The sequence below is a fragment of the Manis javanica genome, chromosome 2 (assembly GCF_040802235.1).
Source record: "Manis javanica isolate MJ-LG chromosome 2, MJ_LKY, whole genome shotgun sequence".
NCBI classification, from domain to species: domain Eukaryota; kingdom Metazoa; phylum Chordata; class Mammalia; order Pholidota; family Manidae; genus Manis; species Manis javanica.
In genome coordinates this window covers 29244094-29271206 of record NC_133157.1, presented here as the reverse complement: position 1 = coordinate 29271206, position 27113 = coordinate 29244094, and the positions used below count along the sequence as shown (strand labels likewise).

Below are 27113 nucleotides of genomic sequence, written 5' to 3'. Positions count from 1 at the left end.
CCATTTCCCTTTGCCTGTGATTGGTCCCTAGGAGTGGGCCTATGGCCCATATCTGGCCAATGAGACAAAAGGAGAGGTCTGCTGGGAGACATCTGGTATTGTTTTTCCTGGGGAAAAAACACAGAATTTCACGTAGAGGAAGCTTTTCACCCCAGCCCCTTCCTTCCTGATTTGAATACAGCCCAGTGAGGACTTGCTATCTGAAACTGCAGTCGCCATGAGTTGGCAAAAGATGGCAGAATGGAAATAGCGGATCTTGGCCCTTGATGGTATCTTTGCACTGCTGAGACCACCTTCTGCTGACTTCTTGTTAAGTGTGAGAAAATAAAACATCATGAATGCTTAAGGCCCTGGCAGACTGGATTCTGTTATTAGCAGCCAAATGCATCCTAACTTTACAAGTATCTCATGAACTGAAATCAACCTGCAAAATTTACAACTCACTTTTGTGATGTATGAGAAGAATGCAAAAAAAAAACCACCCAGCACCAAACATCCCTTCAGGAGGAAGAGACGGATACCCTCATCTTTTTTCTTTTCATTTGAGCTGTCCCATGTTTGGGAAGTAAAATGAGAATTTTCATATATAAACCAAACTTCTCCATTTTCTCACTGGCAAGTGGTTCAAAACTATTAGGTCAAGAATCCTTTCTAATTAGTTAAGAATTAATTATATTTGCTAAAAAGGCAGGCCTTTCTCTTACTAGTTTGGGTTATTCTGCTCGGTTCACTCATACTGGAGAGTCCTTGAAGGTAAGGATTAGAGTAATTGCAGAGCCTGAACAATGGCTGTGAGTTCAGAAATATTCCACCGTTTGTGGGACAACAGCCTGGCCACCTATCCTTAGAGCCGGACTCACGACTTTGGCCAATACTGTTGCGGTGTGGATTGGTAAGAGAAAAAATAATTTTTTTAAAGTAAGGTATGAGGCTCTGCAGGCATGGGGATCCATGTGGAAACACTGGTAACAGGTAGAAATAATGTGGCCCTCAGTTAAAATTCTTCAGAGTTCAAAGAGGGTGCTAGCTCACAACTCGTATATGAGTGAGCTTAGTCCTCCCATGAGGACAGACAACTCTGGGAGACAGGCTCTCACGTGCAGTCAGCTGTGGAGGACAGGAGCCTTGGAGAGAACAGACATCACACATGAAACCCGAAGGCCTGAGACGTGGCCAGAGCAATGAAAGGGCAGGAGATCTTTAGTTCCCAGCCTGAGGGAGTGAGTCAGTGTGACCCTCACTTTCCTCTCTCTACTTGAGGACCAGCAAGCTTTTGGTAGCAAGATGAGATGGACAGGACAACAGTTTGGGTGGGTGTCGGGGCCTGGGGATTGCCGTTGAGGTCTTGGGGCGACGCAAAAAGCAGAGGAAGAGGCGGGAGTCGCCATGGAGGGTGCTCAGAAAAAGCCACTTTATTCTGTATACAGTGTACTTTTTATACTGTTATAGTGCTGATTCGTGGTTACATAGGCATTGAAGACATGCATGCGTGTGGCCTTCATGGCCAGGTGTCTGGCCTTCAAGGCCCTTAGCTAGTTCCTTACTCATGGGTACAACACGCTGTTTTCAAGGTTTCTCAAGGCCAGACATGTCCGGGGTGAGGCAGCGGACAGCAGTCCTTATAGAGCAGTAGGGAAAGTGGGGGGTGGGGTGGGGGGCTTCCCTACACTGTGGCTTCCCTTCATTTTGTTTTGAGATAGGTGCGGCAAGTCTCGGCCAAAAGAAAAAAGGTGTGTCATCCTTGGGCAAGCCACGTTCTCTGGGGGTCAGTTGTTTCTGTAAATGAATGTTTGGGTCAAACATTTCCTTTGTTAGTAGACTTCTTTGATGGACCAGGTTGCTCTCAGCAAAAGGCTGCAGAAGAGTAGAGGAAGTGGGATAATTAGAGGCCTGAGGCAGTTTATGGACAGCACCCCAGGCCGTCCCAGCATACCTCACTGAACTAACTCCCCCTGGACACCAAGGTCCTGAAAGGAAGCAAGCATGCCTTATTCACTCACCTTTGGCTCCAGCGCTCAGCATAGTACCTGTTACCCAGTAGGCAACTCACCGAGGATAGATTGATAGGTGAGACATGACACCTGGTGTTTTTTATGGGACAAAATTTACCCATCTGAAAGGGCTCCTGAGATCCAATTCTGAATTTTAATGTATGTCTGCCTTGGTGTGAAGATTAATGTTTAAGTGTGACAAGGGATTAATTTGGCTGAAACAGTTTGTTTCTTCCTTTGGTGTTTACTGGTAAAAAGAAAGATAATGTGATTCTAATTTCTTCAAAGCCTTTTCCATTTCACACAGAGGAGTGTTTCTGCAGATTGGGGTATTTCTACTAATGGCTTAGCTAGATTTAAAAAGAAAATGATCACAAGAATTTTTTCCTCTTCTTTTTTCCTGTCTCTTCTAACATGTTGCCTGTACATGAGTTTTTCAGAAGGCTCAGCTTGTTCCTATTTAAACAAAGCTACACTAACAAAATATAAAAGACACCAGAAATGATGCATCAGAAAGTGATCCTTAAAGAGTCCTTCCCATCCAGGCTCTGGGAATAGTTTACCTCTCTGTTCTTGGTCTGTGTTATATTAATGTTTTGCTGAAGGCCACTCCTACCACACAGGGCTACATGATCAGGCTGAAAGCATCTTACCCACTCACCCATATGACTTGGGAAGAGTTCATGGGCACAGTGTGGAGGTTGCCCCTTCTCCTTTCCGGAGCCCCCCTGCCGGGTGATTCTCACCAGTAAGAGCAGGTAGCTGCGGCAGCTGCGGCAGCTGCAGCCCGAAACCAAGCCTTCCCCCGAGGGACACACTGAGACCCGCACGTCCAGCCCCCAGCACACACACTGAAAACTGTAACGACAAATAAAAAAAAATAGTTGTGTGGTGATGTAAGACATTCCTTCTTGTACTTACCATTCCTTCTGCCTGAAATGCAAATTTAAAAAGTCCTTTTTACAGGGGTCAAAATGGTATATTATCACCAACTCTCATTGACTCCTGCTCCTTGCTTGTCTCCTACGTTTTCTTCCCCAATCCCAGTTCTCATTTTCCAGTATTACTTCTATGTAGGCTGTCCCACTTTGCTCCCTTCCTTCCTTCCTTCCTCCCTCTCTCTCTCTTTCACTTTATACACTCATTTCCTGGTCCTGTGCCAGGAAAAACAGTGCTAGTTAAGGAGCATTTCTCGGCAAATTCATTGTAGTTGGGATAAAAATATCCAAATGATTTGACTTAAAATTACCGTTTTAGGTCATGTATTACTGTAACTCACAATGCATCGTAGTGTATATAAAAATCCCACAGTAATCAACTCCAATTAGAATGCCTCTCCACCCAAATTAAGTTACCAATTAAACACGTTCTCCCAGATGAGGAGTGTTTCCAAGGTAAATTAGATTAATCCTATCATTACTTAATCCTACTTGTAGTCTCCAGTTGCACTGTAGTATTCTCACCATTTTTTCTTCAAGCAACAATAAAAAATAATACACAATTTCAGTGTTTCTATTTAAGAAATACAACAAAATCAGTTTTGAATTTTTAAGCAAACAATCCATACTTTTGAATGGCCACCTTGGGACTCCATAGTGGTGTGTGTGTGTGTGTGTTCAACATCATGCGCCACATCAGAAAAATCCATAGCAACAAAAGAGAATGACAAGTCTTCTCAGGATGCCTCAGTGGAACTGGTGCTTTTATTTGAACAGATATGTCTATGCAAATACACTCAGTCACAATAGGGAGCTTCTTAGGCCTGACAGTGATTTAAACTCTGAAAGGTGAGGGAACAGTTGAGACCTTTGTCCTCTTGGTGACTCGTGTCCCTTGATGTGGGAGGAGGACTTTAGTTCTCCTCTAGCCCTCTTGCTTCAGATTAAATGACAGACTTCAGCTTTGGTGTAAAGCTGTCAGCTGTCCTAATCAAGGGCAGCATACAAAAACTAGACTCTTGAGGGACAGAAGGGAGGAAGATCTAGAACTGGGTGGGGATAGAAGGGAAGAGCCTGCATCTGCAGAAAATGTCCAAGGATGGCAGGCTCTAGTTACATCAGGGGGAAGACGTCTTAGTGTGTAGGTAACGAAATCATTAGACAGGGCAAAGATGGCCTGGGCCATGCAGAATGAGAGAGTTAAGGGAGGGATGTCTGCATGCAGCAGGCAACTGATTTAGAAAGAGCAGAAATGTAAACCAGCAATGATTCCCTATCTTGGGCTTGGCTAGTTTGGATGTGACTCTTCTGTTATTAACCGACAAGTTTTCATGAGGAGATCCGATCATGAAGGCAACAAACTCTGATTTTAGTGTTCTAGGTTGGGGCTGTTGCTGTTCTCGAACATGGGGAGGTAACAGTTCCTGGGAGGGGCAGAAGGAAGGAGTAGAATCTGAACATCTCACTGAGTCCTCTAGTAACTCTGATCACTTTGGACATTCCAGGATATACAGACAGCTCACGAGAACAACACAACACACGCTAACATGACCAGCATGACAATGAGTTTCCACCATCTTAGCGTACAGAGACGTTATTTAGTTCAGGTTACCATCAGATTTTACAAAAAAGAATTTGACTACATAGATGTGGTTAAAAAAAAAGTACAGGGACCGGAAGTCAGAAGAGCTACATTCCAGACCTGGCTCTGTGGCTGTTCAGCAGTGTGAACCTGGAGAAGTGGTCTAACATCTCTGGGCCTCAGTCTGTTCATCTGCCTGGTGACGAACCCCAACACCCTCTCAGAGTTCATGGGTGGAAAAGCAAAGGGAGCTCATGCGGGAATTCAAAAGCAAATGGAAGTCGTGGCATGGAAACAACAGGTACCATCATCCATCCTCATAAGGAGCTTGTTGGCCACTGGCTTGATAAGTTTCATCAAAGGACATTTATTTGCAACTTTTGAGAAAAGCTAGTCTGGGACTCAGCTCAAGAGGAGTCTCAGATCATCTCCAGTTTGAGTGAACAGTATTTTGTGGCTTGGCTGGAGGCAGGGCTAGATGAAAGCTGAGCTGCATACCCTTCAAAGTCACAAGGAAAAGTCAGCCTTTATGCCAGCAGGGTTTGGTCCTGAAATGGCTGCTCCAGAGTGTCAGCCCTATGCCCTACCTCATACTTTACACAGTATCAGTAAGATCTTCATTCAAAATATATTCGAGTTTTTGTGCTTATTACAGGGGAGAAAAGAACTAATATTTGACCAGCACCTCCTATGGGTAAGCACTTGCTAGGTGTTTTACATACATTGTCATTTTATCCTCAAGGCAAGTTTAAAAGGTTGGCATCACTGTTTCCATTTTACAGGTGAAGAAACTGAGACTCAAAGTGGTTATGACTTGCCCAAGTTTACATTACTGGCACATGGCCGAGGTTGGACATAAAAATTCAGGTCTTCTGACTTCACAGTCCACGCTTTTTCTTCTGTAACTTCATACTACCTTGAAGAAGAGAAATGAGGGTGTGTGGTTAGCCAGCAAAGTTAGGGAAAAGTTATGCTATTAGCAAAGAACTCACCCATTCTTTATCATTCTGCAAAATCCAATTTTCAAATAATCAGAATATGATAGAAATATCAAATATTAAATTACTACTGAACATAATCTGACTTCGACAACCCAGAAGGCACTCCCAGATCTTGCTGTGCCTTGAAGCTTTCACTAACAATACTGATTATCAGTGCACCACAGATGTGTGGAAAGGAAAATGCCAGCTAACAGAAGCCAGATGTCCTGCCTCTAAGATGCTGGCACCACACGGCTTTGATTATACCAGGTCAAGGAAACAAATGGAATCTATCAACGTGACCCTGCCTCTTTGGACATATACTCCAAATATACATCCATTCTCATGCCCAGTGAGAAAGAAATTAATCAAAAGGCTCTCACCTTTCACCAAATGCTACCCTTAAATTCCTAAAACAGTCACATCACTGTACACAATTTTTTTGGCAGTCAAGAGCTCTACGATAAAGGAGAGCTGAAACAATCGGATAATTAACTGGTATTTAGAGCCCTCTCAGTAGGTGGGTCAGGCTGCATGAGGCAGTGTGGCTGTGTGGAGGGAGCGAGGTCTGGACCTGTGGAGACCTGCTGCTCCTGCCTGTAACCGAAGCCAAGGTTCTGGACTTGTATGTCACTCAGCTGTCCCAGTGCCCACATCCCTACAACACTGAACAATGAAATATCCACAAGTAACCATGTCCAAGAAAAGAGCTCAATGTTTGACTGGCCACTTCAGAAAGGCATTTCTTGGCATGCTAGAGCAGGCTGGGGTGGAAGTTGTACCGCAGGCTGGAGAACAGCCCGATGTGTTTCACGAGATTGGGCTCCACCACATAGGCCCGCTCCCCCTTGGCCCTCAGCAGTGAGTACAGTGCCATGTCCTTGCCGAAGCCCTTGTGGCAGTACACCTGGGACAGGTAGGTGAGGGTCCGGCGGGCCGCAGAGGCAGGGAAGAGCATGGCTGGGGTGCAGCACTCTGAAGCAGGGACCACGCTGTACAGGGAAGGACTCAGTCGCCGTAGCTCCAGGAAGTAGTGCCGGCCCACCAGTTCTACCAGACCCATGCTATACAGGGAGAAGAAGAGCATGACGGGCCAGCTAAACCCCGGACGGCTGGCAAACCGCATGTATATCCAGGTTAGCAAGGGCCCCAGCAACATGCCCACACCAACCCACTCCAGAATCCGCATGGGCTCTGGGTTGATGTAGTGCTGGAGCCTCTCGGGATGATAGAGCTTTAGATAAAGGGCATCTTTGAGGTGCGGCTCGGAGAAGCGAGCCCGCAGAAGGTGCTCCAAGACGGGGAAGATCTGCTCCTCCGGAACTGCGTCATCTTCCACCATCAGGACATAATCTGGGTTGTAGGTCTGCAGGGAAGATTCCAGGCAATAGACATAGTCCTGCTTCTCTTTCTCAAATGAGTTGGTTGAAGGGTCATCACCATAATCGTCCTCAGTGCCCTCGTAGCGGTTGGCCACAGGAACGTACTTGGACAGCAGCTTGGCATCAAAATGGCTCACACTACGTTCCACATTGCACAAGAAGAGCTGGTGCCCCTCACACTGGGGGCCGCATTGTTGCAGAAGGCGGTGGAACTGGGACACCACCTGCAAGACGTAGTGGAAGCCAGGCTGCCTGTCCACAGTGATGATGGTGATGACCAGCCAGGGGCGGGGAGTGGCCTGCCAGACGATGGGCACCGAGCCGTTGGCAGAGGGCAGCTCCTCAAAGTAGTGGAGGGCAGCTTCACCCTCTTTCAAGCTTTGCTGCAGGAACTCTTGGCTCATCTGGTTCAGGTGCCAATGGCGCAGGTAGAAGTAAGAGTGCAGAAGCCGGTGACAGGCCAGAGGGGCCAGCAGGCCAAATGTCACCACCGTCAAGATGAAGAGTTGGACAGCAGTGCTGCCCCAGGAGAGCCGCCGCAGCCTCCGAAGGAGCATGGCAGCTGGAGAGGCAGATGTGCTCATGAGGCAGATGCGCTCCACTTCTGGTCAGGTCTGGTCCCAAGAATAAGTCATCCTGGAATGCAGGCCTAGATCAGCATGAGTCAAACCTAAAAAGAGAGGGAGCAGAGAATGGTAAAGAGGCTTGGAATTATTCAGGAATAGAACTTAGCACATATCAACCCAGAAATTCTAATGCTAGGCTGTGTAACTACTAGAGACTTTGAAGTATTTCCTTTAGTACACTATTGTTTGGTTGCATCTGTTAATGGTCTCTGGAGTTTCTTTCATTATTTCTATGAGTAATGAAATCTTCATGTTCCCAACCAGGTCTGCACACCTACAGATGCTTAGTTAGGTTTACCATGTGCAGAACATCTCCAGGTAGGCTAGTAAGATCGTTACCTCAATTCAGCAGCTACACAGACATGGGTTCTTAAAACAGACACAAAAAAAGCAAGTCTTGACATAAAGGAAATACACATTTAAACTAAGTGCCAACGTAAGTGCACAGTAAGTGCTGTGAATAGCACTTCAGAGAGTGTGACTTGGCTGACTGTGAATAGCAATTTCAGAAAACTGTCTTCCCTGTGTACTTCCCAAACAAGAAAAGGACCATTTAGGATTCTCTGAAATGTCTTTGTCAACATCTTCCATTCTTATTTCCCTAATCTCACACAACTATACTTAAAATTGTGTTGTAATTTAATCCAGGGTGTTCTCCCATTTTTTTTTTTTTACAGAATTACCATAGGAAACAGGATATCCCATACACAAGTGAACTCTAGAGCCCCAGACTTCAAGAGGGGAGGAAATATTTGAAGGAAGACCCATAACAGCTTTTCAGTGAAAGAGGGAAAGGATAGGCAGAGATGAAGATGGGAGAGAGTGCCCCCAGCCTGGTTCAGAAAGGACTACTGTGTGATGTGATGGCTCAGGGCAGGGTGCAGGCTGAGGTCAGGCTCACACTGGCCCGCGTCCCAGCTCAGCCACTCACCGGGTGGAAAGTCACTTTGCCTCTCCATACCTTGGATTCTTTTCCCTTAAAATGGCGATGATAATACCTACCTCACATGGTAACTAGAAAAATGAAATGTGTTACAGAGCAAAATAATGCAGAGAAAAACTACCATTAAAATATATCCATGTCTACAAAACTGAAGTAATATCTTAGGAGTAAGCAGGCCTAATGATCTGAAGGAAAACAGACAAGTTCTACAAAAAAATAGAACTTCAGTTCTGCACAAAGTGAGTAAAACACCAGAAAGGTCAATGCAAAGCTAAATGGTGTCAATAGACTAGAACATAAACCTCTTACCTTGGAAGCATAATCAAGTTTGCACACATTTATAAGAAAATGGCCTAGCTGGTGAGCATCTTGAAGGAAGGGCTGCCCAGGTAACTGCTGAGGCTTTGTGGTGCAGTCTCTAGTGCTTGCCTACCATGTTCTCCCCTTCTTGAGCACTGGCACACAGAAAGACCACATCCCCTCGCCTGTCTTCTCCAGGTGAGGTCATGTGACAAGGGCTTGCCAGTAGTGTGAGCAAGACGATGGGTGTGACTTCGGGGCCAAGGTGGTTGAGAGCAAATGTGCCTTCTCCACTTTCTCTTTGTATAGCTGCTAACTGAATGGCCAGCTCTGGTAGATCTAGAGGAGGGTGGAGCCACCAGATGGCAGGAGCCTGGGTCCTTGAATGACTGCATAGAACAGGGGTCCCTCCCGTTGCTCATCTCCCAGCACCTGGCCAACCTAGCATGTTGTAATACATAAACTGTCCGGAACCACTAATGATTTTCAGGCTTGTTAATTATAGCAGTTAGCCTGCCCTGCCCGGCCCACTAGAGTTGTATAGAATTACCAAACCTCTCTCTATAGTATGATGACATAGTAATTCAAGGAAGTAGAGATATATTTCTTATTTCAGCAACAAAAGAAGATTATACTGTGGGACCATAGAGGTGGGGCAGGCTATCTCAGTACCAGTAAGAGATCTAGATAATACCAAAGAGGGAAGTAAGCAGGGAGAAGTTTGAATAGAATGCAACACAAGTTTGCTGTTTTTGTGAACTTCCAGACTGGTTGCTTCTTCCTGTAATTGGCTTAGGTCAATGGAGTTAATAAATCACATGGTTGACATGCACACGGCTTCACCAGTTTTCACTACTGGTGAAAGCCAAGGACTGAAATTGGGTTGAGCTCACACTCCTGGTAAGCTGGCCTTGGAATGGAATCCTTCAGGGAGCTTTCTGCTCACCCTGTTTTCTCCCTATCCTGCTAGTACTCAAGAGATCTGTACCTTCCTAGAAGAAGGAAGAAAATACAGTCACCGAGATAAGGAAGGTAGCTTGGAAAATGCAAAGCACAGATTAAATGTTAAGATGACAATGTGATTATGATTTCAATGCAGAGCTCTGTGTTTGGTGTAAAACTGCTACCCCTCCTTCAACACCCTCTTCCAGTGCCAGCTTCTGGTAAAGGAAAAATGTGACACTCTTTAGTCCAGATGAGTCCAGGGGTGGGATGTTTAAAGAGTGTATGTGCAGGTGTGTGAGCATGTGTGCACTTGCACACAATCATTACATAAAGACTTAAATCTGATCACATCACTCTTTTGCTTAAAACCCTTCTTTAGCTCCCCATTTCTCTTTTCTCAACCTTCTTATCATGATCCATAGGCCCTTGATTATCTGGACCCTGCCATCCTCTGTCATCTTGTTCTAATATCTCCCGCTTTCTCAGTATGTTCTACATGGGAAGTTGGCAATAATTTTCGGTACAGGACTGCACAGTAAATATTTTAGAGTTTTTGGGCCATAAATTATCTCTGTTGTACATTCTTCTTAAACTTTTTCTTTTCTCAGGCTCTTTAAAAATGTAAAAACTATTTTTAGTGCTCCAGCCACATAAAAAAAGGCTGTACAGGAAATCTGGCCTGCAGCCCATTGTTATGAACCCTGTTCTAGACTAGCACTGTCCAGATATGTAATTAAAAATTTTCTAGCAGGCACAAAACAGTAAAAAGAAACAGATGAAATTAATTTTAATAATATAGTTTAATAAAAGACATCGAAACTATTATTTCAACATGAAACCAATATAAAAAACTATTAATGAAATATTTCACATTCTTTTTTTTATACCAAGTCTTTGAAATCCAGTATATTACATTTATAGCATATCTCAATTCAGGCCAGCCACACTTCAAATGGTCAACAGTTACATGTGGCCAGTCAACAAGACAGCTCTAGACATGATGACCATATTCAGAACACTGCCTTTGCTAAGAAACTGTTGCCATCTCTTGGCTTTGCTATTGCAACTCCCTCCCCCTGGAAGATTCTTAATCCCACCTTCCCTGACTCTTCACATAGGCAGATAGCTCTTTCTCATCTTTTAATGCCACCCCCTAGAGAGGCCGCCCCTGGCCTATGTGAAAGTAGGGCCTGGTAAATAGGCACTCAAGTATTTTGCTAATGGGAGTATAAATAGGCACAACCTCTGAGGAATTAATTTGGAATATCTAACAAAACTACTAATGACTGAGCAATTCCATTCCTAACATTCTTGCCTAGTTATGTATTCTCATGTCTGAGAAATGACTTGCAGCATTGTTTGTAATAGCAAAATATTGCCAAGTACCCATCGACTGTGAGTCAAATAAATTACAATGCATCCCAAGAATGGAATACTAAGTACTCATTAAAGCAAGCAGACTCAGGGAGGGACCAAGATGGCAGCATAGGAGGCTCCTGACCTTCCCTCCTCCCACGGACACCTGGAACATACAGCTACACCAGGAGGGAGTGCCTCCGAGAGAAATCCAGCAACTAACTGAATGACACCTACACACAGGGCAAATGCAAAAATCCCACATTGAAACAGGTAAGAAAGGCTGCAGCTTGCTCTCGCCATAAACCCCACCCTCAGCACAGTGCCATACAATTGGAAGAGAACTCCCAACTCCCAGCTTCTCCCTGAGGAGTGAAGGGTTTGGACCAGATAACTAGATCCGACTTTTAAGACTCCCACCTGAGGGAGGGCCCCCAAAGTGCCTAGCTCTGAAAGCTGGTGGGACTTGCATCCGCAAGACCAACAGGACTATAGTGAAGAAAAGCAGCAGTTCTTAATGGGGATGTGGGCACTTGCCACTGCTATTCCCCCAGGGCTCAGTGCAGAGGCAGCAGGCAAAAAGCACCCATCTCCCAGGCTTTCTGTAGAAACAGACTACATACTTTCTAAGTTGCTGGCTGAGGATCCAGTTTCCAATTTAGGAGCTGGCTGCTATCTAGGAGCCCGCTGCCATCCTCTCCTCCTCTCTTCCTCACAGCCCTGGGAGCTGGGGGGCACTGCCCATACCTTCTCCCTCGGGCTTCCTCCAATGATCTTGTTCCAATCAGATCATCAGCATATCTCTGGAAGGAACCTGTACACACACCTGCTGCCCCAGCATTTGTGGCAGCCACCTGAGGGATGGGCCCCTAGATCGTTGGCTGGCTCTGACAGCCAACCATACATGCTTTAAAAAACCATTAGAACCAATAAATGAATTCAGTAAGTTGCAAGATATGAGATCAAAATACAAAAATCAGTTGGATTATCTTTACATTAACAAGGAAAAGTTAAGAGAACAATCATATTTATAACAGCATCACAAAGTATAAAATACTTGACAATTCCTGGAAGGAAGGATTCAAGATGGTGGCATGAGAGGTGAGATGGAGAACTTCTCCCAAAACCACAAATAGTATGAAAATGTAGTTAATTGATACAACTCACCCTAATACAGCAACAAGAAAGAAGGCTGAACCAGACTGCATATAGACCTCATGAACAGAGCAAACCTCATGAAACAGGGTAACTTAGGAAACCCTTAATCTGGTGGGACCCAAGCCCTTCCCTCATCCCAGCTCACCGGCGGGAGGAAGAGAAACGGAGGTGGGGAGGGGGTGGAAGCCTGGGACTGCTGAACACCTGGCCCTGGAGATCTGCTTTGGAAGCAGAAACCTACACTGTGTGGTGCTCTGGATGTTGGGGAGCTGGTACAGGCAGAGTGCTTGAGAGACTGATATTCCAGCCATTTGTGGAGGTGGGGATCCACACCTGCCACTCTGCATCAGAGGAAAGGCAGACGGTCTGAGAGGCTTCCTTACAGAGAGAGGGCTGCTGATGGGGTGGGGTTTGCACGGAGCTTGCTGCATGGGGGAGGGGAGAGCTAAACAAGGTTGTCTGGGTGAGCTCTGCCCAGCTGGTTGGGACTTTGAGGAGCTTCAGGCGCCACATCCTCTTGGCTGCCTACTCAGCTCTGAGAACCCCATCGTGACACGCAGCCGGCTGCACCTTCCTCCTAGCCTGCAGGCACCAGTTCGCAAACCTGCAGTCACTGCGCCGGCATCAGGCCAGCCAGAGGGAGGCCCCGCCTACAACAGCTAGAGATGCAAAGCAGAGGCTTACACCTGTGTGCTTGGCCCACTGGCTCTGATACTGGAGACAGGCACCACAGACAGGAATCAGGAAACATCTTTCCTCATCCCAGGCACCAGCTCCACTCCCCTATGACCCTCAACCTCACTCTAGGGGCTGAGCAGCTCCAGAGACTGGAGCTTCTGGGCACTAGTGGGCACCACACAGAAATATGAAATGTCAAAAGAACATGGTTCAGACCAGAATCTCACAAACCCCAGAAAAAGGGTCAAATGAAACTGAACTCACCAATCTGCCTGAAAGAGAGTTCAAAATAAAAATCAGAAACATGCTTATGGAGGTACAGAAAAATATTCAAGAACTTAGGAATGAAATTAAGCTGGAGATTCAATCATTAAGAAATTCCATATCTGAAATGAAACATACAATGGAGGGATTTAAAAGCATATTAGGGTAGTAGAAGAGACAGTAAATGGAATAGAAATTAGAGAAGAGGAATACAAAGAAGCTGAGCACAGAGAGAAAAAAGGATCTCTAAGAATGGAAGAATATTGAGAGAACTGTGTGACCAATCCAAATGGAACAATATTCACATTATAGGGGTACCAGAAGAAGAAGAGAGAGAAAAAGGGATAGAAAGTGTCATTGAGGAGGTGATTGCTGAAAACCTACCTAATCTGGGGAAGGAGATAGTCTCTCAAGCCATGGAGTTGCACAGATCTCCTAACACAAGGGACCCAAGGAAGACAACATCAAGACAAATAATAATTAAAATAGCAAAGATCAAGGATAAAGACAGACTATTAAAAGCAGCCAGAGAGAGAAAAAAGATCACATACAAAGGAAAACCCATCAGGCTATCACCAGACTTCTCAACAGAAACCTTACAGGCCAGAAGGGAGTGGCATGATATATATAATGCAATGAAGCAGAAGGGCCTTGAACCAAGAATACTCTACCTGGCAAGGTTATCATTTAAATTTGAAGGAGGGATTAAACAATTTTCAGATAAGAAAAAGTTGAGAGAATTTACCTCCCACAAACCACCTGTACAGTGCATTTTGGAGGGACTGCTATAGATGAAGTATTCCTAAGGCTCAGTAGATGTCACCCAAGAGATAGACAAAGAGTACAGAATATGACTCATAACATACAAAGAAGAGAGGAGGAAGAAAAAGAAGGAAAAAAAAAAAAGAACCTTTAGGTTGTGTTTGTAATAGCATATGAAGTGAATTAAATTAGACTGTTGATAGTAAGGGAATTACCCTTGAACCTTTGATAACCACGAATCTAAAGCCTGAAAGGAAAGGGATGGAAAAAGATATTTAATTTAACTAACAGGAGTTGCAGTACTTGTATCAGACAAAATAGACTTCAAAACAAAGAAAGTCAGAAGAGACAAAGAAGGACATTACGTAATGATAAAGGGGTCAGTCCAACAAGAGGATATAACTATTATAAATATCTATGCACCCAATACAGGATCACCTACATATGTGAAAAATACTAACAGAATTACAGGGGGAAATAGAATGCAATGCATTCATTTAAGGAGACTTTAACACACCACTCACTCCAAAGGACAGATCAACCAGACAGAAAATAAGTAAAGAGACAGAGGCACTGAACAACGTATTAGAATAGATGGACCTAATGGACATCTACAGAACACTCCATATAAAAGCAACAGGATACACATTTTTTTCAAGTGCACATGGAGCATTTTCAAGAATAGATCATGTACTAGGCCACAAAAAGAACCTCAGTAAATTCAAAAAGATTGAAATTGTGCCAACCAGCTTCTCAGATCACAAAGGTATGAAATGAGAAATAAATTACACAAAGAAAATGAAAAAGCCCACAAACACATAGAGGCTTAATAACATGCTCCTAAATAATCAGTGGATCAATGACCAAATTAAAATAGATCAAGTAATATATGGAGACAAATGACAACAATAATTCAAAAACACAAAATCTGTGGGACACAGCGAAGGCCATGCTAAGAGGGAAATATATTGCAATACAGGCCTGCCTCAGGAAAGAAGAACAATCCCAAATGAACGGTCTAAACTCACAATTAACGAAACTAGAAAAGGAAGAACAAATGAGGCCCAAAGTCAGTAGAAAGAGGGACATAATAAAGATTACAGCAAAAATAAATAAAATTGAGAAGAATAAAATAATAGAAAGAATCAATGAAAGCAGGAGCTGGTTCTTTGAGAACATAAACAAAATAGATAAACCCCTAGCCAGACTTACCAAGAAAAAAAGAGAATCTACACACATAAACAGAATCAGAAATGAGAAAGGAAAAATCACTATGGACACCACAGAAATACAAAGAATTATGAGAGAATACTATGAAAAATTATATGATAATAAACTGGATAACCTAGAAGAAATGAACAACTTTCTAGAAAAATACAACCTTCCAAGACTGACCCAGGAAGAAACAGAGAATCTGAATAGACCAATTACCAGCAAATAAATTGAATTGGTAATCAAAAAACTACCTAAGAACAAAACTCCTGGACCACATGGTTTCACTGCTGAATTTTATCAAACATTTAGTGAAGACCTAATACCCATCCTCCTTAAAGTTTTGGATAAAGTAGAAGAGGAGGGAATACCCCCAAAAACATTCTATGAGGCCAACATCACTCTAATACCAAAACAAGGCAAAGACACTACAAAAAAAAAGAAAATTACAGACCAATATCCCTGATGAACATAGATGCAAAAATACTCAAAAAAATACTAGCAAGCCAAATTCAAAAATACATCAAAAAAATCATCCATCATGATCAAGTGGGATTCATCCAGGGATGCAAGGATGGTACAACATTTGAAAATCCAACAACATCATCCACTATGTCAACAAAAAGGACAAAAACCACATGATCATTTCAATAGATGCTGAAAAAGCATTTGACAAAATTCAACATACATTCATAATAAAAACTCTCAACAAAATGGGTATAGAGAGCAAATATCTCAACAATAATAAAAGCCATATATGACAAACCCACAGCCAACATCATACTTAACAGTGAGAAGCTGAAAACTTTTCACCTAAGATCAGGAGCAAGACAGTGATGCCCACTCTCCCCACTTTTATTCAACATAGTTCTGGAGGTCCAAGCCACAACAATCAGACAACACAAGAAATAAAAGGCATCCAGATTGGGAAGGAAGAAGTCAAACTGTCCTTGTCTGCAGATGACATGATATTGTACATAAAAAACCCTTAAGAATCCACTCTAAAACTACTAGATCTAATATCTGAATTCAACTAAGTTGCAGGATACAAAATTAATACACAGAAATCTGTGGCATTCCTATACACTAACGATGAACTAGCAGAAAGAGAAATCAGGAAAACAATTCCATTCACAATTGCATCAAAAAGAATAAATAAAATACCTAGGAATAAACCTAACCAAAGAAGTGAAAGACCTATATCCTGAAAACTGCAAGACACTCATGAGAGAAATTAAAGAGGACAGTAATAAATGGAAATTCATCCCATGCTCTTGGCTAGGAAGAATTAATATTGTCAAAATGGCCATCCTGCCTAAAGCAATCTATGGATTGAATGCAATCCCTATTAAAATACCTACAGCATTCTTCAATGAACTAAGAGCAAATAGTTCTAAAATTCATATGGAATGACAAAAGACTCTGGATAGCCAATGCAATCCTGAGAAGGAAGAATAAAGCTGGGGGAATTACGCTCCCTGACCTTCAAGCTCTACTACAAAGGCACAGTAATCAAGACAATTTGGTACTGGCACAAGAACAGACTCATAGACCAGTGAAACAGAATAGAGAGCCCAGATATAAGCCCAAGCATACATGGTCAATTAATATATGATAAAGTAGCCGTGGACATACAAGGGGAAATGACAGTCTCTTCAACAGCTGGTGTTGGAAAAACTGGACAGGTACATGTAAGAGAATGAAACTGGATTATTGTCTAATCCAATACCCAAAGTAAACTCAAAATGGATCAAAGACCTGAATGTAAGTCATGAAACCATAAAATTCTTAGAAAAAAATATAGGGAAAAATCTCTTGGACATAAACATGAGCAACTTCTTCATGACCATATCTCCCCAGGCAAGGGAAACAAAAGCAAAAATGAACAAGTGGGATTATATCAAACTAATAAGCTTCTGTACAGCAAAGGATACCATCAGTAGAACAAAAAGACATCCTACAGTATGGGAGAATATATTGATAAATGACATACCTGATAAGGGTTTGACATCCAAATTATGGAAAGAGATATGTACCTCAACAAACAAAAAGCAAATAAGCCAATTAAAAAATGGGCAGAGGATCTGAACAGACACTTCTCCAAAGAAGAAATTCAGATGGCCAACAGGCACATGAAAAGATGCTCCACATCACTAATTATCAGAGAAATGCAAAATAAAACCACAATGAGATATCACCTCACACCAGTTAGGATGGCCAACATCCAAAAGACAAACAACAACAAATGTTGGCGAGGATGTGGAGAAAGGGGAACTCTCCTACACTGCTGGTGGGAATGTAAACTAGTTCAACCATTGTGGAGAGCAGTATGGAGATTCCTCAAAAAACTAAAAATAGAAATACCATTTGACCCAGGAATTCCACTCCTAGGAATTTACCCTAAGAATGCAGCAGCCCAGTTTGATAAAGACCAATGCACCCCTATGTTTATTGCAGCACTATTTACAATAGCCAAGAAATGGAAGCAGTGTAAGTGTCCATCAGTAGATGAATGGATAAAGAAAATGTGGTACATATCACAATGAAATATTACTCAGCCATAAGAAGAAAACAAATCCTACCATTTGTAACAACATGGATGGAGCTAGAGGGTATTATGCTCAGTGAAATAACCCAGGCGGAGAAAGACAAGTATCAAATGATTTCACTCATCTGTGGAGTATAAGAACAAAGAAAAAACTGAAGGAACAAAATAGCAGCAGACTCACAGAATCCAAGAATGGACTAACAGTTAGCAAAGGGAAAGGGACTGGGGAGGATGGGTGGGAAGGGAGGGATAAGGGGGAAAACAGGGCATTATGATTAGCACACATAATGTACCGGCGGGGGTACACGAGAAAGGCATTATATACAGAGAAGAAAAGTAAGGATTCTATAGCATCTTACTACGCTGATGGACAGTGACTGTAATGGGGTATGTGAGGGGGACTTGTTAATGGGGGGTGTCTAGTAACCATAATGGTGTTCAAGTAATTGTACATTAACGATATCAAACACACACACACACACACACACACACACACACACACACAAATACTTAAGAATAGATTCAACCAAGGAGGTAAAAGAGCTGAAAAATAGGACATTACTGAAAGGAATTGAAGATGCAAATAAATGGAAAAATATTCTTTAGTCATGGATTGGAGGAATTAATATTGTTAAAATATCCATACTACCCAAAGTGATCTACAGATTTAATACCTATTCAAATTCCAATGGCATAATCTGCAGAAATAAGAAAAACAATCCTAAAATTTGTATAGAACCACAAAAGACCCTGAATAGCCAAAGCACCACATTGCATAACTGAAATTTTCTAAGACAGCAGAACTTAAGTGTTCTCACTTAAAAGAAAAAACAGGTTTAAAAAACTAAGTAAACTGCATACAGATGTGGAAAATTTTTGAGATGTGTTTTCAGTTTAAGATGATATAGGAAACTACATTATAAGAAGCTTTATGTTAAAAGGGGAGGAATTATACACAGATGCTCTTGCTTATATCCATGCATGTGTCTGTATCCATAGGCTCTCTCTGGAAAGATATACAAGAGGCGGGCAACGTTGTCTTGGAGGAGGGGATCTAGGTGGCTTAGGGTCTGGGATGGGATGGCAACTCTTAACTAAAGAACTGTTCATACCTTTTAACTTAAAGGTATTAACTTACAAAAAATAAATTTTAATTTTTTAATATATTTAACATAAATATCACTCCCCTCCCACCATTTGCTATCTGCAACAGTAATTTGCTAGATTCTTTCCTAGCCTGTGGTTTGGTCAGTCTCCTACATGAGAAGATGACCCCATGGTGGACAACGAGCTTTCTGTCTTAATCACCACGGAGATACCTAGCACCTACCTATTGGATGCATGGTGAGTCCACAAATATTTACTAAATGAACAAACTGAGCACACTCTTAATTCCGGATAAGACTGGAGAGGCTGTGAAAGCACCAAGTTCACCCAGTCCATGGTTTCCTGCTTTATTTTCCAGTCTCTTGCTGAGGAACCTGGTGTGCTTGTGGGGCTGGCTCTAGAACTCCTGTAAAAAAGAGTCTTGTATGTTCTGGGTAAATAGAGGCGGAGAGGACTTTCTTGAAGCTATGTTTACAAAGCAAGCATGATGATTTTCCTGATATTTCATTATTTATGTGGGGCAATAGGAATTAAGGAGACATCAGGCCTAAGCAAGCCACCGTGTCCTGCTGCTCTCTGGCCCTGCCCTCCCCCAGGCTCCTGATCCTCTCCTCTCTGGCAGGTGGAATAGGGACTGAAGCACCCAGTGCTGATATAGACAGGACCTTTAATCCCAGGCAATTTCCCAATTTGGGGCAGTACAATTATTAGCATCTCAGAATGCTAATATGCTTTCAAATATGGTTGTGAGACTGCTACTGTAGTGACGGTCAGGGAAGGAGAGGATTCAGTTCAGAGAATCCATGGTCCCTGCCTACACTGATGAGCTCTTGCTGGGGAGATGAAAAGCTCCAGATCTTCAGAGCTTACAATAACAGCGTGCACTTCTTGGTCACACGTCTGTGGATAGCTGTGGCTCAGCTGGGTTCAGCTCCAGACTCCAGGTCAGAAATAGGGCATTCCATGTACCTTTTATTCCAGGTCAAGTTGAAGAAGAAACAGCCACCGGGGCCCGTGCTTTTAATGGTTGGTAGCTATGTAAGAGTCAGAATATATAGGTACATTAACAGCCTGGCTTACCTATGGCATAAATCAGGTCCACTATGAACTGGCCAAAGCAAAGGGGTAGGAAAATTTATTCCTTACCCTGAGCAGAGGAAGGGAAAAATGAAGATTCAATAGAAAGGAAAACCAGCAAGCTAACTTCTAAGCCCTCAGGAAAAAAGAAAGTCTCTAGCAATATGTTCAGAGTCTGAGAAATTTCTAAAATGCTCACAAGGCATCTGGTCCCCATATCATTAAGCACTACATGAGTCAGGACAGGCTACAGTCATGAGCCCCAAATCTCAGGGCTTTGTAAGAACTGAGGTTTAATTCTTGCTCATATTACTTGTCCATTATGGGTCAATTGTGGCTCTGCTTCATGTCATCTGCACTCCAGGACCCAGGGAGACAGAACTGCCTCTTCCCTGAACATTGCTGGTTTCATGGCAGAGGGGAAAACAACAGATGGTGAGCCCCAAGCAGACTCTGAAAGCTACAACTCAAAAATGACACACATCATGTCCACCTATATTTCACTGACCAGAGCAAGTTACATAACTCAAGTTCCACAGAGCAGAATTATGTAATTTTCCTGTAAGAAGTAAAGTCATGTAATTTTCCTGTACCTAAAAGACATTCAGCCAAGCCTGAAGTCAATGATTAGGGAAACATATGTCTCTCCAGGGAGGGGCAGAAAATATCTTAAATGATAATGCAATCTAGCAGACCCACCTTGGGCCATGGGAGCTGGGATGAGATCCTTCATTCAATGATCAGAGGATTAGTTTGCCTAAAATCCAACCACATGGAGTTATGTGGGCATTCAGGACTATGTCCTTGTTTGCTTTTTAAAAATATTTTCTTAAAGGATTTACCCAACTGCTGCACAGCGGGATGTGATATCCAACACCACCAAAATAATTTATTTCACTTTACTGATCTGGTTTTAAGATAACTGGTGTCAGAGAAACAGGCCTGAAAACATGGGATTTTTCCTTTGGTAGTTTGAGGGAAGGCATTTTCTACTTTCAGCTCAATCATTTGGGTGGGACAGAGGAGGGTTATATCTTTATTATCACTCTGATTGCTTTGTGATGTCGCCAGCTCCAGCGATGTTGTAGACTGGCTGGCATCTGTGAGGTGGCCAGGTAACCACAGCGTTATAGTCCCAATTCTGTTGCATGATGATTAACAAATTCTTAACTATGCCTTGCAAGTGCACATTGAAACCATTTCCTAAACTGGATTATGCCTGTTACCATGTCTAGGATGCAGAGCTCAAGGAAGAGAGAAAAAGAGAGTCACCAAGAAATGAACATGAGATAGGGCTAGGATGAATATGTGGAGTGATAATGACAGTTATATTTTAGTGCAGCTTCTGAAAATTAAGCTGCAGAGGTCCTAGGAGTATGGGAGGCAGGACACCTGGCTGGGAGTCAGGAGATAAACCCTTGCTCATGTTTCCCAAGTCAGCCCTCTTATGTGAATGGCACCTCCATTCTCCCAGGCACTGAGGCCCAAAAGACCAGAAAGTTCTGAGTTCTCACTCCCATCCAGTCACTTCCCAAGTCCTAGCAGTTCTTCCCCCCCGCCCGCCCCACGGTCTCTCTTAGGCCCCTCTTCTCTCCTCCCCTCCCAAGGGCCAGGCCCTTCTCGCTGCCACATCCTAGTTAGTACTCATCACCTCCAGGCCTGCTCAGAGCAACAGGCTCCTAAGGAGGCTTTTGACTTCCAGAATGAGCAGCAGATTTGAATCCAAAAGCTCTTGGTCCAGTTCTGAGTCCCAACACTCACCAATTAGGTCATTTGTATAAAGAAATCACTTGATCTCTCAGACTATTTTGCCTCTCTGCCAAACATGAAAATAAAAAACATCTCATCTATGGAGGCACTGTGAAGATGAAATGAGTCAACAGCTATGAAAGCCCTTCAACAGACACAAGACACTGTACAAATGAGGATGGTGTCTTACATTACCAGCATCTATCTGATCCTCCGAAACACAGGTCTGAGGATGGCACTCTTCTGTAGTACTGTCCAATGGCTCCCAATGACTGTAGAATAAAGCCCAAATTCTTTGCCAAGATTCTTCAAATCCAGTTCCCACTGTCTTTCCAGACCCATTTCCCCTCCTCACACAGGCTAATCAACGATCAAGAATCAGCTCAACAGGGTCCTCTTCCAAAAGCCAATGCTGATCTCCCCCAATCAGAAATAATCTTTCTTTCTCAAGTGCTGGGGCCACTTTCTACTTTAGACTGTATTTATTCATAGCTACCACTTTTTAAGCTCCTACTACATAACCAAGTTCTGTAGTAGAATCTGACATCTATTTCTTTTGACCAAAACAGCAACTCTCAAACAGCAAGGGAACTAATCCCACTTCAATGAAAAAATAAATGCTACCAAGTTGAAAACAGGAAATTCAAACAGTATTCTGTTTCAACACCCATTTTGTCCACAAGGCCTGCTGCCTTCATGGCTTTATTTATGGTCCCTGACCATTTATTTACACCCCAGTTGGACTTAAAAATCCCTTGTGAGTGGATTCAGTCTGATTTATCTATAGTATTCCTCACAGAGCCAGCACAATACTCTATGCACTGAAGAGGCTTGATGTTCGAGCAAATAAAATGACCAAAGTCAAGTCATCTGACCTCCCTGGGCCTCAGTTCCTCAGGTATAAAACCGGGAGTATCAAAGAGCTGGGTCACGTAATGTGTGGGGTAAAGTCATTCGTAAATGTCTCCTGAGCACTTATGTGTTCAAAGCATCTCATCAATTCTCTTAAGAAGCATATGAAAAGTATTATTTTTTTATGACAGTTTTATACCTGAAAAAAAACCAAAGCACAATTAACCTGTATCCAATATTAACAAAGCTTTTAAGTGGGTGGCCAAATATGAAGCTGGGCAGACTGGTTCAAGAGCTCATGTTCTTAACCAATAACAATATTGTTTCTGCATAGCTTGGGAACCCAAGAAAATCAGCTGAAAAACAATTGGAAATGGTAACAGACTTTCAGGATGTGGTTGGTAACAGAATTAATATGTAAAAATAATATTTATGCATATATATACACACATACTAACTGCTTTCATCTAATCAGACAATCACCAAGTTAAGTAACACGGCAAAAGATCCCAGTCCAAAGTGGGGGAAAAAAACACCTAAAATACCTAAGAATAAATTCAAGAAATATGTAGAATATACACACATACTATAAAATTTTACTGAAGGGCATTTAAAAATAATAAGTGGAGAAAAATACCATTTTCTTAGCTGGAAAGCCTCACTAATGAAAAGAGGTAAAACTCTCTTTCTCTATATTTAATGTCAGTTCAATTTACCTTAAGAGGGAGTGACCCAGTTCAATACATGGGCACTTTCATATAAACTGGTGCAACCTTTGGAGAGAAAGATAGGACAATACCTACAAAATTTTTATGGATACATCCCTTTGACACAGCAATTCTACTTCTAGGACTCTACCCTGCAGAAATGCCACCACATACTACCAAAGATGGACAAGGAATGTTCATGACAGTTTTGTTTGTAATACTTAAGAAAGAGAGTAAGAAGGGGAGGAGAGTAGGAGGGATAGGAAAAAAGGAAGGATAAACTATAGGGAAAGTAAATGCCCAGCAACAGGGAAGAGATTTTTAGATAATTATGGATGATATGAGACATTAAAAGAGAAAGAAAGGTTTATGTATCAGCATATCAGTAAATATACTGACATTTAAAAGGTTTTAGCTAGGTCTCAGGTATAGACTGAAAGTTTGTATTCTCCTAATATTCATACTTTAAAACCCTAATTCCCAGCACAATGGTGTTTGGAAATGAGGTCTTTGGGAGGTCATTAGATCATGCCACTGGAACTCTCCCACTGAGGTTAGTATCCTTATGAGAGGCAGTAGAGAGCTTGCTTCTTCTCTCTGCTCTCTGCCAGTGAGAACACAGCGACAAGGTGGAATCTGTAAACCAGGAAGAGGGCCCTCACCTGAACCCATCTATGCTGGCACCGACCTCAGACCTTCTGCCTCCAGAACTGTGAGAAATAAATGTTCCTGCATTTAAGCCACTCAGCTATGGCGATTTGTTAACAGCGAACTGAGCAGATTTTAAAAGTCTCTTAAGGGAAAAATGTGAACTCCATTAATGCAAATTGTAGAAAAATCACAGTATGATCATTTTTTTTAAATAAATAAAATGTATGTGTGGAGTACTATTTAGTGAAGGAGAGATGAAGGTATGGGGTGTGGAGGTTTCCTGTTTTGCTTTCACCACTTCTGCAAAGAGCATGTATTTCTTTTATGATCATTATTCAACGTTCAAGTCAACAACTCCTGAGGCTTGTGTCAGGCACTGGGATGGTGACCAGGAGTCTCAAGGGCCCTTACTGTCACTCGTTAGCAAAAATCCAGTAGAAATCCAAACACGGTTTTGTGTGTTTCTTTCAGTGGAGCAGAGACAGTTTGGTTAAATTCACCAAAGCAAAGATCATCTGGGATTAGTGCTAATAAAAACTGCTAGGAAATGCTCACTTTGCTGGTGCATCTACTAAAATTAGAAGCATATATGCAAGATCAGCATGGCCTCTGTGCAATGAAGACATCAAGTTTATGTAGTGCTCCATAATTTTTTATTGTGGTAGTGGTTACATTTGACAAAATTAATCGAAACATACATTTAAATGGTATATTTTATTGCATTATAACTATACCTCAATAAAACTGATTTCTAAAAAAGCCAGGAAAATGATGATACTGAGGAAATAAGAGAGAATCTGCCTAACCAGATACTAAACCTATTATAAAACTTCAGTAATTAGAATATCAAGGCACTGGCACCAACATATGCTGATAAATAGATGCAAAAATCCACAGACACAATTACATAATAATTTAAATCAGGGGTAAAAAACAGACTTAACAGCTTTTGCAGTAATTGGCTAACCATTCAAGAAAAGTAAATTATTTCTCCACTTTACAACTTAAATTATAATAAATTCCATATTAAAAATTTTAAACAAAAGCTTAAAACTACCCAAAGAAAATACCAGAGAATATTTATAGAAAACGCCTTTCTCAGTGAGATCCTCAAGCAAAAAACATAAAGAGAAAGAATAACAGATTTGACTAAAAAAAAGTTAAATTTGTAAGTGGTCAAAGATGAAAAAATTGATAAAAATATTAAGCAGAAAGGAAAGACTGTATAACATAGATGACATAATTACTACTTTAATGTATGACATATAGTGTTTAAAAACCAGGAACAGAAAGACACTCCAACTGTAAAGAGGGAAGAAGAACTCATAGTCAATTCACCCACACAAATGCAAAAGACCATTCATTACACCCAGGAAAAGGTGTTGATTCTCCCTGGTAACCATACACGCAAATTAAGACAAGGTAATGCTTTTGTCTATGCTATTGGTTTAGGTGTATGCAGAGAACATTTTAAGAAGCTATCCAGAAAATATTACAATCTAGAAGATGAAGTTGTAAGTTATCATTACATTCTCCTTTACATTTTTGTTTCTTGAATGTTTGCAAATAAGCTTATCCTTTAAAAAAATTCTAAGAATTTTAATAACGTTAGGTGTTAAACACCCATAGTTTTCTCTCCTCACCTCCTAAAGTACCTGATGTAGTGCACTCTAGAAATGCAGCCCTAAAAAAAGCGATTCCCTCTTACAAGGGTCAGTTCTTCTGGAGAAATACACGCACGCGCGTTCGCGCACGCACACACACCTGCAGGTTTTGCTGCTGTCCGCATAGTGAGATCATCCTCGGAGCCGCCCTGCGGTGCGCACAGGACCAGCAGGGAATGCCCAGGTCACACCCACCCAGCAGGAATTCTTGCTCCCAGACCAGGCGGGCGCAGTGCGGTACCCGCAACACCCGCGCCCAGAGGCCGAGAAGAGGCGAGGCACGCCGGCGTGGTCCTAACTCTCCCCCTGGACAGGGTGGGAGCGGGAACACCAGACTCCCGGGTCTAGTGGTTGCCAATGACCTTGTGCAGTCCCCGGAACGCTCGGGCCTCAGTTTCCCCGCCTGTAGGCAGAGGCTACTGTCTCGATCCACGCTGGCTTCTTTCAACTGGTCTTTCCGAGAGCTGGGAGGAAGGCTTTCCTCTGCCCGGTGGCCCTTTCTCCGCCCCCGGACTGCGAGGTCGCCCGAGGAAGCCCAAAGCCGCAGCAGCGCGCTGCGGGCGCGCCGGGAGGGCCCATCGGGCGGACGCTTGAGGGACCGTCGCCGTGTGCCGGCGGCCATTAGACGAGCCTCAGGCTGGTCAGCAGCAGGGAGTCTTACCTGGGCTCGCACGCTCCCGGCTCGCGCCTTCCGGTCGGCCTCGCTCAGCGGCTGAAGCGCGCGAGGGGTGGGGCCCTTGCCGCCACGCTAACGGATCTCTGAGCTGCCGCCGGCCGGGCCGCGCGAGGGACGCCCTCCTGGGGTCCCTGCAGCCCTCCGGCAGGAAGCGGCCGGGCCGTACGGCGAGGACGCAGGCCCTCCCGGACTGCGCCAGCCCTGGCAACGGCCAGCCCTACTCCTCGTCCCCGCGCTCCGGTGTCTCTCCGGCCACGAAGCCAACGGGGCTGAACAGATCCTGCGCGGCGGAAACCTACCCTCTGGTGGCGCCTGGGCCGGCTGGCTCATCCCCATGAAGGAGCCATCGCCGGACTCCCAGGCCCCGGGGGAACGGGCGCAGCGCGCTTTGGGGGCGCACAGATGCCTCGCTTCCCCCAGCGGCTCGGCTCTGGTGTGGGTTCCCTTCGCTCCGGCGGGCCATGTGACCTGAGAGCGGCCCAGCGACCGCAGCTCGGAAAACCAGTTTGGGAAGAAAAGGACAGTAATAGGCGCCAACTGTCGGGCAGAAAGGGAAAGGCAGGCTCAGGGCAAACGAAGTTGAAATGCTGGAAGGATTAGGTCTCTGCGCTGTTCACAGCCGGAGCTGGCCGACAAGCGTTTCTCTGCTGGGAGGATTTGTTTCTGCCATTCGAAATAAGAGCGCACACCATTTTCCACCCCCAATTCCCTATCATACCCCGCCAGGTACCTTACGAATATTCCTTTAGCCCTCACTTCACTCCTGTCCTTTAGAGATTATCATCCCCCGTTTGCAAATGACAAAATATTTGAGATAATTTGCCAAGTGCAACCCTTATTCCAAAAGCCAGAAATATTTAAATATTTATTAAAAAGCAGAAAGGTTTTGTCTAACTAAATCACCTAGTCAGGCATGGAATTTAGGTGTGTGGCTCTTTGAATTTACCTGTCAGGCTCTCCCGAGA

At 43.3% G+C, this 27113-nt stretch overlaps 1 protein-coding gene, 1 long non-coding RNA gene and 1 other non-coding gene across 6 annotated transcripts in view; 2 read left to right on the top strand and 1 right to left on the bottom strand.

Moving 5' to 3' along the window:
• The window catches only part of LOC118972312 (uncharacterized), a 44231-nt gene that overhangs the window by 3560 nt on the left and 13558 nt on the right, over positions 1-27113 (top strand). The gene's annotated exons all lie outside the window — the stretch shown is intronic.
• On the bottom strand, positions 1396-27015 carry PGAP4 (post-GPI attachment to proteins GalNAc transferase 4). 4 transcript variants are annotated; one of them, XR_005061216.2, is made up of 4 exons: positions 26134-27015; positions 5875-7543; positions 2653-2849; positions 1396-1854 (listed from the first exon to the last, which is right to left on the bottom strand). XR_005061216.2 is itself a non-coding variant. In XM_037017689.2 (2 exons), the coding sequence occupies exon 2, from the start codon at positions 7455-7457 to the stop codon at positions 6246-6248; it is 1212 nt and encodes a 403-aa protein (XP_036873584.1). In that variant the 5' UTR covers positions 7458-7543; positions 26448-27015; the 3' UTR covers positions 3483-6245. The 4 variants fall into 4 exon arrangements, 1 of the variants encoding a protein (XP_036873584.1); XR_005061217.2 differs by having other exon boundaries at positions 2738-2849; XR_005061215.2 differs by having other exon boundaries at positions 1396-2849.
• On the top strand, positions 24358-24461 carry LOC118972319 (U6 spliceosomal RNA). The gene has a single exon (XR_005061225.1). It is a non-coding gene; the product is annotated as a U6 spliceosomal RNA (small nuclear RNA).